A 16,853-nucleotide genomic window follows, 5' to 3' on the forward strand; every position below is an offset into this window, starting at 1 on the left:
GTGAGGGAACTGAGGTGCATCTGCAGTAGATCTTCTGGTTTGTCTTACCATTTTGAGGAGGTTGAAGGTTTGAGGTAGAAGATGAAGGTTGAAAGATGAAGAGAGATCGAGAGAGAAATCGAGAAAAAGGCGGTTTTGAAAAGCAGAGAGAGCGAGAGTGAAAACCGGAAGTGAAAGAGAACGTGTGTGTATAGTGGGTTTTATCAAATAACCGTTGTTGATTCAAAAAGCACTTTAAGATCAACGGCTGAAAATTAAAGATAGATAGTAACAGTAAAATACACAAATCACACACAGGAGATAAGCATATCTACACGCAATCATAACAGACTGTCACACGGGCACAAGGAACTATGCATCAGAAATTCTGACACACATGTTGTTGTCTCAGCGTCAGAGTCAGTACCAGTGGGAACACACACTCTGATTGAGTTACCTTCTGGACTAGACATCTTCTGATCAAGAAGTATCATGGTCAGAGGTTCTGATCCATCTTCACTCTGGACAAAAGTCCATGTTTAGATTTTTCAGAATAAAATTAAATCTATCCTCTGCTAAGGGCTTTGTAAAGATATCTGCCCATTGATGGTCAGTATCAACAAACTTCAGAAGAAGTACGCCCTTCTGTACATAATCTCTAATAAAGTGATACTTTACCTCAATGTGCTTTGCCCTTGAATGCAAGATAGGATTCTTACTCAATGAGATTGCAGCAGTGTTATCACAATAGATTGGGATATTGCTCTCAAGGATCTGATAATCCTCCAGCTGATGTTTCATCCAGAGCATCTGAGTGCTGCATATTGCTGCTGAGATATATTCTGCTTCTGCAGTTGATAGTGCAATGGTTGATTGCCTCTTGCTTGCCCATGAGACTAAATTGCTTCCCAGAAATTGACAATTTCCGGAAGTACTTTTTCTCTCTGTTCTATCTCCAGCATAATCAGCATCACAATAACCTGAAAGCTTATACTCTGATGTTTTCTTATACATCAAGCCAAGGTTAGTGGTGCCTTTCAGATACCTTAGGATCCTCTTAACAGCAGTTAAGTGGGTTTCCCTTGGATCTGATTGGAATCGAGCACATAAATGAACACTAAATAGTATGTCTGGCCTAGATGCAGTTAAGTATAGAAGTGAACCTATCATGCCACGATAGAGCTTCTGACATACTTTACCACTTATATCTTCTTTTTCCAGAATGCATGTAGGATGCATTGGAGTCTTGGCCACTGTAGATTCCAGCATATTGAACTTCTTCAGAAGTTCTTTAGTGTACTTGCTCTGATGGATATATGTTCCTTCTGGTGTTTGATCAACTTGTATTCCCAGAAAGTACTTTAATTCTCCCATCATACTCATCTCAAATTCAGCCTGCATCATCTCAGAAAATTCTTTGCATAGAGATTGATTAGCAGAACCAAATATAATATCATCAACATAGATTTGCACAATTAAGATATCATCTTTATAAGTCTTGCAAAAAAGAGTTGTATCTACTTTACCCCTTACAAACTCATTCTCCAGAAGGAATGAGCTAAGTCTCTCATACCATGCTCTGGGAGCTTGCTTCAGACCGTAGAGTGATTTCTTCAATTTGAACACATGGTATGGTTTCTTTTCATCTTCAAAACCTGGGGGTTGATGAACATAGACTTCCTCTGAGATATAACCATTTAGGAAGGCACTCTTTACGTCCATCTGATGTAGAACTATGTTGTGATTTACTGAGAAGGAGATCAACAGTCTGATTGCCTCCAGTCTTGCTACTGGAGCAAATGTTTCAGTGTAGTCTATTCCTTCCTGCTGGCTGTAGCCTTGAGCAACTAGCCTTGCCTTGTTTCTGACTACATCTCCTTTCTCATTCAGCTTGTTTCTGAATACCCATTTTGTTCCAATAACATGGACACTCTCAGGCTTCTTCACTAAGCTCCAAACATCGTTCTTGGAGAATTGATTCAATTCTTCTTCCATGGCCAGAATCCAATCCTTGTCCTGAAGAGCTTCATCTATGGACTTGGGTTCAATTAAGGACACCAATCCTTTCAGACTCAACAAGGTCTCTTCAGAGGGTCTGAAGGCAGATATGGTTCTGACTGGTTCGTCTTTGTTGCCCAGAATCAATTCCTTAGGGTGAGCTGCAGTGATTCTGCTCTTCTTCAGAGTTTGTGAGTTAGAGGGACCAGCTTCTTCCTCTGGTTCATCTTCCTCTGGCTCAGCTTCCTCTGGAGCTTTGCCTTTGTCAGAAACATTAATGCTTAAATCTGCAAACTTTTCAACTAGCTTTGACTGGTCAGAGTCAAGCTTATCATCAAATCTAACCTGAATAGATTCTTCAATAGTCTTAGCATCAGTATTATAAAATCTAAAACCTTTAGATCTATCAGAATAACCAAGTAATAGATACTTAGAAGACTTAGCATCAAATTTATGCAATCTATCCTTAGTATTGAGAACATAACAAACACAGCCAAAAAGGATGAAAATAAGAAATGTTGGGTTTTATGTTCTTCCACAATTCATAAGGAGTCTTATTCAGAATTGGTCTCACAGAGATTCTGTTCTGAATGTAACATGCTGTATTTACTGCCTCTGCCCAAAAGTGCTTAGCCATGCCAGTTTCTTGGAGCATGGTTCTAGCCATCTCCTGAAGAGTTCTGTTCTTCCTCTCAACAACACCATTTTGTTGAGGAGTTCTGGGACAAGAGAAATCATGTGCAATTCCATAGGAATCAAACAGACTCTCAAACTTGTCATTCTCAAACTCTCCACCATGGTCACTTCTGACACGCACAATCCTACAAGCCTTCTCGTTTTGCACTTGAGCAATGAAGGTAGAGAACACAGCATGAGACTCATCCTTGCGGGTTAGAAACTTTACCCATGTCCAGCGGCTATAGTCATCAACGATAACCATCCCATATCTCTTGCCACCTATAGACTCAGTTTTCACTGGTCCAAAAAGGTCGATATGCAGAAGTTCCAACGGCCTTGAGGTTGAGACAACATTCTTTGCCTTGAAAGGGACTTTTGTGAATTTGCCTTTCTGACATGCTTCACAAAGAGCGTCTGAAGCGAACTTCAGATTGGGTAAGCCCCTGACAAGGTTTAGCTTGCTCAGCTGAGAAATCTTTCTCATACTGGCATGCCCTAACCGTCTATGCCATACCCACCGCTCTTCATTAACAGACAGAAGGCACTTCACATTCTGAGCCTCCAACTCAGATAATCTGATCTTATAGATGTTGTTCTTCCTCTTGCTGTTAAATAGAACAGAGCCATCGATCTGACTTACAGCTCGGCAGGACTTTTGATTGAATATAACGTCATAACCCTTGTCAGCTAATTGACTTATAGACAATAAGTTATGTGTTAAGCCGTCTACCAATAACACATTATCAATGCATGGACTACTATCTACACAAATAGTACCAGTACCAACAATTTTACCCTTTTCATTTCCTCCAAAGCCAACTTCGCCTCCAGGCTTAAGTTTCAGCTCTCGGAACATACGCTTTTCTCCCGTCATGTGACGCGAGCATTCACTGTCCAGATACCATGATTGGTGTTTCAGTGGAGCTATCAAGGATATCTGCAACATAGATAATCTTGTCCTTAGGTACCCACTTTCTGGGTCCTCTTTTGTTAGTTACCCCAGAGGTTCTGATCACCTTGGGTGTCTCAACATAATATTTTAAAGGAATATTTGCATGATATTTAGTCATAGAGAAAGATCCCTTTTTAAGAGGATGTTTAGCAACTTTAGCAGGTACAGGATCAGGCAATATGGTACCAGAGGGAACAAAGCATTCATACAAGGATTTAGCTTTAGACACAGAAGGCTCATTTCTAATTGGTTTAGAATAGCCAATGCCATGCATTCCATTTCTGCTTACGCCATAGATCATTGAAGCCATTAAGCTTCTATCCACGCTTTTAGCTAGGAATCTTTGAAAAGACTTTTCATACTTAGATTCATTTCTACAATCAGAGGCATCACAGGCAACAATTTCTTCTAACTTAGCAATCTGGTTCTTAAGCACAGAGTTAGAATTTATCAAAGCATGATTTTCATTTTTCAAATCAGAAATAATTTTCTCATGTTCAGAAGGAGTCTTGGAGACAGCAGATAAGTTCTTTTTCAACTTTTTATGCTTAGACAATAAGGATTTATACTTATCCATGATATCAGACAAAGCATGTTTCAGTTCAGAGGTAGAGAAAGAAGCAAATACCTCATTTTCATCGTCTGAGTTAGGATCTCCTTCTGATTCTGAGTCAGAGTCAACAGCTTCCTTTGACTCTGCTCCTTTGTCTTTGACAATGGCCATGAGTCCTTGGACTTCACCATCAGAGTCAACATCCTCTGACTCTGATTCATCGAATGTCACCATCAGACTCTTCTTGGTCTTGAAGTGCTTCTTTGGCTTCTTGTCTTTCTTCAACTTTGGACAATCACTTTTGTAGTGCCCAGATTCTTTGCACTCAAAACATGTGACTTCCTTGATTGAAGACTTCTTCTGGCCTGAGGACTCATACTTTCCTTTTGCCTTTCTAGAGCCTTTGAACTTGCTCTGCCTGTGCTTCCAGATGCGGTTGAGTCTCTTGGAGATCAGAGTCAGCTCATCTTCATCAGAATCTTCTGATGCTTCTTCAGATTCTTCTTCTTCAGCTTGAAGAGCCTTTGACTTCTCAACCTTAGCCTTTTCAGATTTGGATTTCAAGGCTATGGACTTTTTCCTCAGATCTTGCATCTCTGTGCGCTTCAGCTCATGGCATTTCAAAATGCTGATGAGTTCTTCTAAACTCATATTCTCAACGTCTCTCGTGAGCTCTATTGAAGTCACCAAGGGCATCCAACTTTCAGGAAGACACCTGATGACCCTTATGACATGATCTTTTGTTGTGTAGCTCTTGTTGAGAGGTCGTATACCAGCTACAAGCAATTGAAATCTGGAGAACATTTCTTCAATGGACTCATTTGGCTCCATGATGAAGGATTCATACTTTTGGATCAAAGACAATGCCTTTGATTCTTTGACTTTCTTATTTCCTTCATGAGACATCTTCAGAGTTTCAAAAATGCCTTTAGCAAACTCACGATCTGTAATCTTCTGGTACTCTTCATAGGAAATAGCACTTAGAAGAATTGCTCTTGCTTTGTGATGTTGTGAGTACAGCTTCTTTTGATCTGCAGTCATCTCTGACCTTGGGATCTTCTTGCCATCTGCATCAACTGGACGCTCGTAGCCATCCACAATAATATCCCAGAGATCTGCATCGAAACCCAGAAAGAAACTTTCCAGTCTATCTTTCCAATATTCGAACCTTTGACCGTCGAACATAGGAGGCTTTGCATTGTAACCATCTCTTTGAGTTTCACTGGTGGTGGCAGCCATTGTTTTTCACACCGGCCCGGATCACTGAACACTGTTAGGTGTGGTAATCAGAACTTGCGCTCTGATACCAATTGAAGGTATGAAAAACGGTAGAAAGGGGGGGTTTGAATAACGTTTTTAGTACAAAACTTCCACCTTAAAGATTTTGACAAATCTTTCGAGAACTTAAGTGCTAAAGATAAGAGATAGAGAAGCACACAAGGATTTTATCCTGGTTCACTTGATAAATCACTCAAGCTACTCCAGTCCACCCGTTAAGGTGATTTCTTCCTTCTTAGAATGAAGGCAATCCACTAATCAGGTAAGAGTTACAACTGCACTTGAAACCTACAAGTGACTAACAATTACACTGACTTAGCTCACACTAAGATTCACTCTCTTAGTCTTCTCTAGGATCCGATCAACCTTGATCTCCTAAAGGAACTAAACAAACTGTTTATCAAAGGATTGTTTACAAGAGATTTGCTTCTAAAAAGCTAATAGTAAACTCAATGAATTTCAGATGAAAGAAAGCTTAGAATATTTTGAATATATCTTGTGCATATATCTTGCTTCTAGCCGCTTCTTTCAATCTTCAGCCTCTATATATACTCCAAGGATTAGGGTTGAGCAATGCATGGGAAATGCTACCGTTGGAGGGCAGTTCTGGAAAATCCAGCTTCTGCTGTGGCTGAGAACGTTAGGTAGGTCGTCAGGAAGGTACACTTGCTTTTGTACTTGGATAGCGACTTGACCTTTTAACCTAGGAGACTTCTGATCAGGGGAATACTTCATATTGGAACTTGTGAAGCCGGTTGATCAGAGTCAGAGGGAAAGCACAGATCCTCTGACCATTGTATCTTCTGATTATGAACTCAGAGGGAAGAACATGGCCTTCAGAGTTTCTTGCTTCTGGACTTCAGAGTTTCCACTATTCAGCTTCTGGATCTTCAGAGTCTTCTACACCATCAGAACATCTGAACCTTCAGTGTTTCTTGGTTATCAGAACTTCTGGATCTTCAGAGCTTCTAGTGACTGAGTCCACATCAGAGTTTGTATAGCTTCAGAACTTCTGAAGCTTTTCCACTGTTCATACTGAACATGGTGAATGCGAAAGCGTTGCTTGGGTCACTCTTTATACACAGTGCTTCTGATTTGTGTGAGATTGAGTTGAGGTCAGAGCCTGTAAATAGCACACTCAGAAAAACACGTTAGAGTACCACAATTGTTCATATCAAAAGGTTAACTTGTAATCATCAAAACATAGAGTTGTACTACTAGATCAAAACTTGATCTTACACCCATTTCAAGGTTTAGAAGAGAGACATCAAAAGTACCACCACCAAGGTCAAAAATCAACACGGTCAAAGTATCATCACTTGTGACCACCTTCTTGTCAAGGCCATAAGCAATGGCAGCAGCGGTGGGTTCATTGATGATACGCATGATGTTAAGGCCAGCGATGACACCAGCGTCCTTTGTGGCATGACGCTGACAATCATTAAAGTATGCTGGGACGTACGGTAACAACATTCTTCACGGTGGAACCAAGGTAAGCCTCAGCAATCTTACGCATCTTCATGAGAACCATGGAGGAAATTTCCTCTGCAGTGAACTGCTTCTCCTCATGCCTGTAGCTGATACCAATCATGGGCTTGTCGCCACGACCAGCAATGACCTTGAATGGCCATAGCTTCAAGTCACTCTGAACGGATGTGTCAGAGAATCTCCTTCCAATTAAACGCTTTGCATCTGCAGCCATAAATTAATTCAATTAACCAATTAAGTAAACTCCTTCAATAATCATATATACCCTGTTCCATCAAAATCAAGAGATTCAAAACAAATACTGCATAACATTAATAGATTCATAGATTTAAACACAGATTCAGTAAAAAAAAAAGAGTCAATTACACAAGAGTTGATTCATAGATAAACCAAACTCCAAATCATCTAAATATTGAATAGAATCAGTTATTTAGTTTAGTAGCAGCAAAGCTAGAAAGATATGAAAACTTGACATTTAAAACAGAAACATTAAATAAAGATGGGGATGCTACCAAAGACGGTGTTGATGGGATTCCTGGTGACCTGGTTCTTGGCGTCCTCTCCAATCAAGCGCTCGGAATCGGTGAAAGCGACGTAAGAAGGGGTGGTCCGGTTGCCATGCTCGTTGGCGATGATTTGGACATGGTCATGCTGCCACACTCCGACACAGGAATAGGTAGTGCCAAGGTCGATTCCAATAGCGGGAGCTTCTCCTTTTCCGGCCATACATATCTGAGAATGCAGCGGCACAGAGAGAAAGAAGAAAAGACAAGAGCAAAGGAATGTTTAGTATAATAGTTTGGTCAAAGAAATCAAGCTTTTGAGTTTTTATCTAAATCTGCTACTCTTAGTTTGTGCCATGTTGAATTAGAATATTACTACTTGTATTTACAATTCTAAATGAAACGCGGTTTGTTTGCAGTTGCACATGGAACTAGCCTTATATCATTTGAATAAATTAAACTTTGTTTAAGTTTTTTTTTTTTTTATAGGTCAATGTTAGTTGTTAATTGTTAGTAAATTAGTTCCTTCACCAGGATTCGAACCCTGACCCGTCACCCTCCAAATCCCTTCATTCCCGTAGCTCACGCTACCCTTCCCAAATGCAACTTGATTAGCCAGCTTTCTCCTCTATCTTGTTCCTCTGTAAAAGACAAGGTGTCACTTTCAATTACTTCTCCTTCTACAATCATATATTCCCTCCGGTTCTATTTATAAACATGAAAGAGAAGAAAAATCTTAGTCCTTTTTATAAGAACCAAATGAAAGTTTGAGCTATATTAATTAATTTTTTCCAATGATGCCCTTATTAATTCTAACTTGTAAAATGTGTCTCATTAATTATTCTCTTTCTTTTCCACTTTCCAACACTAATAACAAAGGGTAATTTTAGAAGTTCATTTTAATTTAAGACAAATTTAATGCATTTTATCTAGTTTAACTACATTTCTTAAACTATGTGAATTTTTTTTTTGTTGCTTATAAATAGGGTCGGAGGGAGTACTTTTTTTAACTCAACAACTTGGTCGGTAACTCCAATAAATGAATCAACTTCCTTATGCGAGCGATAAACTATAAACTATAAGGCTTAATTGCGCTTTTGGTCCCCCACGATTACGAAAGCCACGATTCCGGTCCCCAACAAAATTTTATTGCATGGAGCGTCCCCCACGTTATGCTCCGTTAACAACTTTGGTCCCTCCCCTCTTTTCCATCCAAAAACTAACGGTTCTAGGGACCAAAAGTGCAATTAAACTAATAAAATGAATTTTAAAATAAAAATTAAATAAAAACCCAGAAACATTAGTATTGTTCTTCATCATCATCTTCTTCCTCTTCAATTTCATCATCTTCAAACCCAAAACCCAGAAAATCTATGAAACCCCAAATTAAGTAAAACCCAAAATACCCACACTTTTTCCCCTCTATCACCCTGTCTCTCATCATTGAATCACTCTCCATCACCTAACCTTTCGAGATCTGGTCATAGTGTGAGAACCTTTCGAGATCGTTGGCGGTGTCGCTCAACCCACATCTGTTTCATGGTCATTCCAGTTAAGAGGAAAATAGAACCCAAAACCCAGATTTGTTGCAAATCCAGATCTGGAAAGAGAGAGATGTCAATAGGTGTTCCCGAAAGGGGGAGATTGATCAAAGAGTGAGGGAGAGGAAGGAACCAGAGATTCAAAGAGAGGGGAGATGAGAATGAGTGAAAGGAGAGAACGTAAGAAAATGAGAAACAAGGAGATTGTGGGAGAGAGGTCGAGATCGAGATTGATCGGGATCAAGATCAATGGGTATGTCTGAATAGGAATTTCAGTAAAGCTTTCATGATTGGTTCTTTAGAAATTGGGGGTGCAAGAGGAAGGAAAATGGAAGGAGAAAAATTGAAGGTGAAGAAAAGATCTCTGCCCAGATATTGATCAAGTTCAGCGGTGGTATGGCATGTGTGATGGTGGTGGCCGGTGGGGGTGAGGAAAGGGTTGGTGGTTCTGGAAAAGTTGAAGAAGGTTGAAGGTGTGGATGGTATTCATGTTTTATGAGTTTTAATTTTAATATTTAATTTTTAATTCTTTTTTAGGAGAGAGAAACGTTTGAAAACTAACGGAATAGAGGGTCCGGACTAAAGTTGTTAACGGAGCATAACGTGGGGGACGCTCCATGCAATAAAATTTTGTTGGGGACCGGAATCGTGGCTTTCGAAATCGTGGGGACCAAAAGTGCAATTAAGCCAAACTATAAGTATACTTTTTTATTTTCTCAATTATTTGCATTTGATCTATGTAGATTGCTTACGTCGACTGAGATACTATAAATATCAATTTAGATTTTTTTTTGAAAGTATCAATTTAGAATTAATAGTTAATTTATATACAATTAAATTAAATGATATCATAATTTATTTTATACACAGTATATTATGCATTATCATGCTTTCGCCTGTTATCTTTTTTTCAGTGAAGACTACACATGGTGTGTAAGATGTCCCTATTCATGATTGAGACTAGTCCATTTTATAAGCAAGTCAATTGATCCATATTTTGAGCATAGTGTAGTGGCACTAAGAGCAACTCCAACGCTGGTTTATTAACCCAGCTGGAGTTGCTAAGAAACCGTTTCTTATTTTTTGCAGCATTGAAGCATGTCTAGTTGACAGTTTTGGTTTCTTAGCAACAGTGCAGAGTTCCTTGTGGAAGAAACTCTGCTTTTTGGTTTCTTAGATTAAAAAAATGATATTTTCTATCACTTGCTTCAACTGAATTCAGAGGGAAAGAAACAGAATGAAGGAACATCAACACATCAACACAGTTCTTGTTCTTAAACCAGAATTTCAGAAATTTTATTCAACAATAAAATAATTAAAAAATTATAATGAAATGTTCAGAAGAAAGAAGATGAACAAATTTATTTACAAAAGATGAGTTTTTTTACATAGAAAAAAGATAAAAAAAAATATGATCTTGACTGTGTGGAAGAACAAGAGCTCCGATCCGGTCGTTTTTGCTCCGATCTGGAAGGGAAATGAGAGAAATTCAATAGAAGAGTAAAGAAACTGACGAAAATATACAAAATCAACATAAACTTACCTCAAATCGGCTTGCATGTGTCAAAGAGGGGCGGTGGAGGCTGCATCGTGGCCGGAGCGTGGCGTGGCAGGAAGAGACCGTGAGTGGGTGAGCGAGAAAGGAGGAAGAGAGCGATCGGAAGAGGAGGAAGACAGTGAGTGGGTGAGCGAGAAATCAAATCTACTCCTTTGCAAGCTTCAAGGCTTTGAAGCTATGAAACATGGGCTGTGGGGGGGGGGGGGATCAACGCTCTATGGTGGCGGTGGTGGTTGTTTGGTGGCCGGTGGCGAGTGTGTGTGGTTGTTTGGTGGCCGGTGGTGGTGGTTTTGTGACCGGCTGGGGAGACGTGGACCAGAGGTGAGGGAGATGAAAAATGGAATTCAAGCAGAGAGAGGGGGAGAGAGGAAGGAGACGGCTGATCAGAGGTGTGGGAGAACTAGGGTTTCAAGTGGAAGAAGAGAGAAAAGGGAAATTTATACCCAGGTGACCGGTTCACCCGATTTTTTGCCCGTTTGAGCCCTGGTTAACCGGCTGGAACCCGTTTATTTTTACCATTTATGCATATTTTGACCGGATGGGCCGGTTTTTTGTCCATATGGGCTCATCTGATCAGCCCAATTTTTTTTTTTAATTTTAGCCCAATTATTACTATTTAATTATAATATTAGAAAATTAAAAGAAAATCATTTAATTTAATTATATTATTAATTTAGTATTAAATTATAAATCTAAATTGAGTGAAAATAAATATTATTAATTTATGTTGTATGGTGGGACACGGGTGGGACCCTTCAAATAGTAATTTAAGAAACCATGGGTTGGAGCAAAATCTGCTTCAGTTTCTTAGGAGTTTCTTAAGTCTGATGTGGCAGTACGGGGCCCACAGGAATAGTGCTGAATAGTGCTGAATAGTGTGTTAAGAAACTAGATAAGAAATTGTGGGTTGGAGTTGCTCTAAGTTTGTCCAAGACTAAAGTCGCTTGAAACTTTAGGGGAAACAAGAGGGGGCGTTTACTATGGACCACTTTTTTGTGGTCTATAGTTGCACCACCTGCTTTTGACCTGCAACTGCAGGTTTTGCAGGTAATTTGTAATTTTTCAAAAATAAAATAATTAATATATTATAGTATAATTAGTTATATAATTAGCGAATGTTAATGTATGATTTAAGCTAATTGGATCAGTTCATTCATCATGAAGAACCTTCACTAAATTAAACCCTCATCATCTTCATCCTACCAGAAACTTCATCTTTTATTTCAAAAAAAAAAAAAAAAAAAACTTCATCTTCTCCATCCCTCTTGTTCATCCGTCTTTGAATCTGCAAATTGCTCCACCAACACCACCACCAAATCTGCCATATCTTCTTCCACCACGACACCACCCTCAATCTCCCTTCCTCTACCATGACTAAATCCTTCTCTCCAGTAAATCTGTGGCGGCTCGTTCCATCATATCATCCCAACTAAACAAGCAATGCTCAGGACATGACAAATCACCACTTTCAATTCCACGTGAATGCCATTTTTACTAATCAAAACACATAAGCCACAAACCACTCTCTTTTTGCATTGCAGTAATAATGATACAAAAAGAAAGAAAATGGAAATTTAGAAGGAAGAAATTAGGGATTGAATGAGGAAGGCTCTCAACTTGGCAGATTCATAAATAGCCATCAAAATTCAATTCGTGTTAAAGCCTAAAACAATTATGGGTTCTCATCCTCAACCCTCCAACTCCAATTCTTCTTCTTCTCAACTCTACAACTCAGATATGGTTTCTGCTTTCTCTATTTCTAAAGTTTCCACCCACCCACCACCATGATCACCCAGAAATCTCCCTCCTCCCAACAACCCAGAACCACCCCCAACCCCACCAAACACACACCCAGCCTCACCTCATCCCCACCGCAACCCAAACCAGCAAACCGCAACCCACACCAGCAAACCACAACCCACTCGAACCCAGAACCCACCCACACCCTACCTCACCCCATCCTCACCGCAACCCACAGTGCAAATCGATCCCAGATCTGATACCAACCCCACAACCTCATCGTCGCGCCGCTTTGCTCCGCTGTCGTCACCCAACCCCCACCACCACCACCACCACGCCTTGCACCTTCCATCACAAACTCCATTCAATTTCATGAAGCAAGGAAACACAAGAACCACGATCTACAGAAGAGTACGAGGAAGAGGAAACAAATTTCAGTGTTTGGTGAGTTGGGCGGTGGGGTGGGGGCAGTGGTGGTTGGGTGGATGATGAGATGGCAGCGGCTGGGTGGTCGGAGTTAGGGTTGTGGGTGGTAGTGGAGAAGATTGAAAATGTTGAAGCTTTGAGAGAGAGAGAAAAAGGGAGAAGATTAGGGGTAATTAATTTACTTAAATATATTAAATATTTTAATTTTGAAAAAAATGAAAATAAAATAAAACCTCCAGTACCCGGTCAACAGGTAGTGGTCTAACTTTAGACCACCAAAAATTGGTCCATAATAAATTTTCCCGAAACAAGATGCTAACTTAACCCCTATTAATTTCCATATGTAAAAAATCAAGAAAATATGAAAGGTCAATGCTTTGTGTTGTGACTTATATACCACAACACAATAATTTTTCTCTCATCTTTCCAGCAAAAATACAATTTAAATCAAACAAATATATATCAGATTTTTTTTTTGGTGAAACAATATATAAGTTGCTTAATTACTTCAAAAAAATCCCTTTTTAAAAACTCTTCTCGAACAAATTCATTATTTATGTGTAAATAATATTCAAAAAAAAAAGTGTAAATTACAACCAAAAACCATTTGCAACAGCTCTGTCTTGTGCTGCACTTGCCGCAAGAGAAGCTAAAGTTTTTATTTAATTGCAAAAAACTTTTACAGAACATTTATCTCAAGTGAGTATTCAATAAAAGCCAACTTCGCACCACAAGAATCCCATACACTTAATGAAACAGCCTTTAGTTACTCAGATATATAAAAAACCAAAACACCAACATCAAAATCAGGATCCTTGTTGAGTTGAGTTGAGACCAACGTCAGAACCAAAGCACCCAACAAACATACATAATATACCAACTAGTAGAAAATCAAATTGATTTATGTTTTCTTCACACTTCATTTAAGTGAGTGAAAAAGAGGTGGAGGAACGAGAGAGATGGAAAAAAATAGGAAGAAAGTATGACATGTGACATGTGATATATAATAAGAAAAGAGACAGATACAAGGTTGAATCAATTTAAACACCCACCAATTTGACCATCAGCTTCCTTATACCCATCCTTACACTTCAGCAAAAAGAAACGGGAAAATTTATTATGGACCACTTTTGTGTGGTGCAAAGTTGCACCACTCTCTTTTGACTTACAATAACAGGTTTTAAAAAAAAATCAAAAAACATATTTTCTTAATCTTTAATTAATTATTAGGTTAATTGAATTAGCTTTTCTAGTTCATCTCCCTCTGTGTATCATCTCCATCTATCTCAGTTTCTATGTTCTTCTTCTTCTTTTCTAGTTCATCTTCTTCTTTTCTTCCTCCCACCCAACAACCACTGCCACCCACAACCCTAAACTCGACCACCCAGTCGCCGCCACCACAACCCTAAACCCCACCACCAACCTACCACCACCACCACCAACCAGAAACCCAGGACCCACTCACCACAATCAACGCCAGAAACCCAGAACCCGATGAGTTTGCTACAGGACCTGAAAGTTCTCAAGAAGAGAAGTCCAATGGTGGTTGTCTTGCTTTGAAAAGACGCCAGAAACTCCGGTTGCAGGTCTATGGAAGCTTGCCCAAATCTGGAAACCGCGGTGGAGGCGTTGAAGTTGGGGATGGAGGCGAACCAGTTCTGTTACCTCGACGGCGAGGCCGTAGGCGGCGGAGAAGGCGAAGCAGGTGGTGGAGTTAAAGGGTCTTCCATTTTGCTTCTTCATCACCAACAACCTCTTCATCTTTCTCTCCCTTTTACCTTCAACCTTCATTAATTGGAACCCAATCTTCAAATCACCCGATCTACTTTCCTCATGAGCCCAACAACCAGATCTGACAGTTGCAGGTTGTCTGGGTTCGGCGCCTCCTTCTTCCTCTCTGCTTTTCTTCGCAGCTTTGTGATTTTTAACATGCTACTCTTGTTGTTAATGTTGTTCGAGATGAAAACTGAGTGGTATTGAATCTGTTTTATCATGAAAGTATAAATTTTGAAGATTTGTGTTTGTTGCCTGTGTTTTTGGATATAGAGTTTGATGATAGAATCACTGTGCCAGAGGTTTGAATGGGTAAATGGAGTAAAGTGAAATCCAGATCTGGAGATGGAAGGTTGTGTTGAAGGGAGGTTGAATTTTTTGATCTGTGTTGAAGATGGTGTTGTTAGATCTTGTGGCTTGGGCGGTGGTGGTTGGGGTGGATGGTGAGAGGATGAGATTGTGAAAGGTTGAAGATGATCCACTTAGATTTAATCATATTAACTATTCACTAATTATATTAATTTTTTTGATTAATAAATATATATTTTTATTTTTATTTTAAAACCGGAAAACCTGGACTAGCAGGTCAAAAGGTGGGTGGTGCAACCATGGACCAGAAAAAACTGGTCCATGTTAAACGGCTCCAAAAGAAACCCCAGGTCCTAAAAACTAGGACAATTTTTATGAGATCCTTTCCACCATTGACCTTTAAAAACAAAGTTTAGCCATCAAAATATATTAGCCCCACTGACTGATATTAACATCACTTTGGGAACTTTTGACCACCCTTCTTGACCAGTACCAGATCATGCTAACTTGAAACCAAAATACGAGAACAAAGCCACCATCTGCTTGTGAATGCAAACCCTGCAACTCCACCCCCATTTTCTTTCACCTAGTTCATATACATGCTTTGAATATGCAAGCGATGTCTGTTATTACAGGCGAATCTTACTATCTTTCCGATAAATTGATCTCTTGTCCTGTAAAAAGTATATACAACAACACCTTAATTTTGCTTGATAATTTTCAACGAGAGTTGTGAAAATCGAACTGGACAGACCGGTTTGACTGGTTGCATGAATCAGGAACCAGTAAAGTGTCTGGTCCATTTGATAAAATTTAAATTTCAGGAAATTTCATTTGACAAAAATTGTTCAAATAATATATTTTTTAAGTGAGATATATACAAATTTAAATGTTTTTAAATTTAAACATAACTTTTTTCAAAAATTTAGTAATACGTAACTTAACTGAAAGATTACTACGTACCCTTCGTAACGCTCTCCTTTCAAGTTGGAAATATCCCTCAAAGCGTGTGTCCATTCCAGCACTGTCTTAGAATCCTTTCCTAACTCTTTTTCATGTTCAGCCATGGCTTCACCAGACCTCCCTTTTAGATGCCTTATGTCAGTTGGTTCCACTTCATAAAAAATTGGCAAAACTAACTGTTTCTTCCTCTTCCGACAGTCAAGAATCTTGACAAGTTCCGTAAGACACCATTTAGAGTCTGCAAAATTTTTAGACAAAACGACAATTGCAAACCTTGATTCTTCAATGGCTTCAAGAAGTTCCTCAATTGGGGCTCCACCCTCCAATGATTGGTCATCTTTAAAGGTGTAAAATCCCTCCTTGCACAACGCATCATAGAGATGCCTTGTGAAAATCTCCCGAGTATCCATTCCTCTAAAACTGATAAAAATTTGATAGCGGGCTTTTGAGTGGCTTAGACTAACTAATGATTCTTCCCACTTCTCAAGGGACTTCTTTTGTAAGGAAGACACCACATCTTTAATTAGACCAGGTAGGCCATTGCATGTAAAAGCAATCTCTTGTGCCATGTAGAATAGATCGGATCGGGGGTTCACACCTGAAAGTTTTTGCAGCAGGGACAAAGCCTCATCACCAGATAATGGCTCCAAAGGAATCAAATGGTCACATCCCATGTTGATGCAGTCTGCTTCGTCACGTGTGGTCAAAAGGACCTTGCACCGTTTCCTCTCATATGGGATGCCTATATCTTGTGGTTTAGACTTTGTTGGAAAATCATCCAAGATAACAAGAGTAGTTCCATCTTTCCTTTCAAACCCTGAATTTATTTTTATTGCTCTCATGATATCACTGTTATCTCTTTCAAAACGAACATTTAACTTGTTAGCAATTCCTTCTTGAATGCTCTTGATATCTTGGTTACCGGACACCGTGGGAAATATAACTCTAGGAAAAATCTTTTCGTACTCTTCTATCTCAGCCTGCACTAAGGTTGTTATTGGAAAATAATAGGTAAATGTTGTTCTATTTTATTCCTCAGCCAAAGGCTGGTATTTATAGAGAGGATACAATTATTACTCCTTGAATTAAGGAGAGAATTACTACTCCTTGAATT

At 39.3% G+C, this 16,853-nt stretch overlaps 1 protein-coding gene, 1 long non-coding RNA gene and 1 pseudogene across 2 annotated transcripts; all 3 read right to left on the minus strand.

Moving 5' to 3' along the window:
- Window positions 1–5,475: 5,475 nt before the first annotated feature.
- Window positions 5,476–7,823, minus strand: LOC130728869 (heat shock 70 kDa protein 18-like; annotated as a pseudogene).
- A 2,488-nt stretch (window positions 7,824–10,311) lies between these two features.
- Window positions 10,312–11,214, minus strand: LOC130728892 (uncharacterized). The gene is made up of 2 exons (XR_009015816.1): window positions 10,514–11,214; window positions 10,312–10,437 (listed from the first exon to the last, which is right to left on the minus strand). It is a non-coding gene; the product is annotated as an uncharacterized LOC130728892 (long non-coding RNA).
- A 2,983-nt stretch (window positions 11,215–14,197) lies between these two features.
- LOC130717446 (uncharacterized) lies at window positions 14,198–16,581 on the minus strand. Its single transcript, XM_057567674.1, has 3 exons — window positions 15,733–16,581; window positions 14,542–14,676; window positions 14,198–14,479 (listed from the first exon to the last, which is right to left on the minus strand). The coding sequence occupies exons 1-3, from the start codon at window positions 16,579–16,581 to the stop codon at window positions 14,198–14,200; spliced, it is 1,266 nt and encodes a 421-aa protein (XP_057423657.1).
- Between the last annotated feature and the right edge of the window lie 272 nt (window positions 16,582–16,853).

Source organism: Lotus japonicus, chromosome 1 (assembly GCF_012489685.1).
Source record: "Lotus japonicus ecotype B-129 chromosome 1, LjGifu_v1.2".
Taxonomy (NCBI): domain Eukaryota; kingdom Viridiplantae; phylum Streptophyta; class Magnoliopsida; order Fabales; family Fabaceae; genus Lotus; species Lotus japonicus.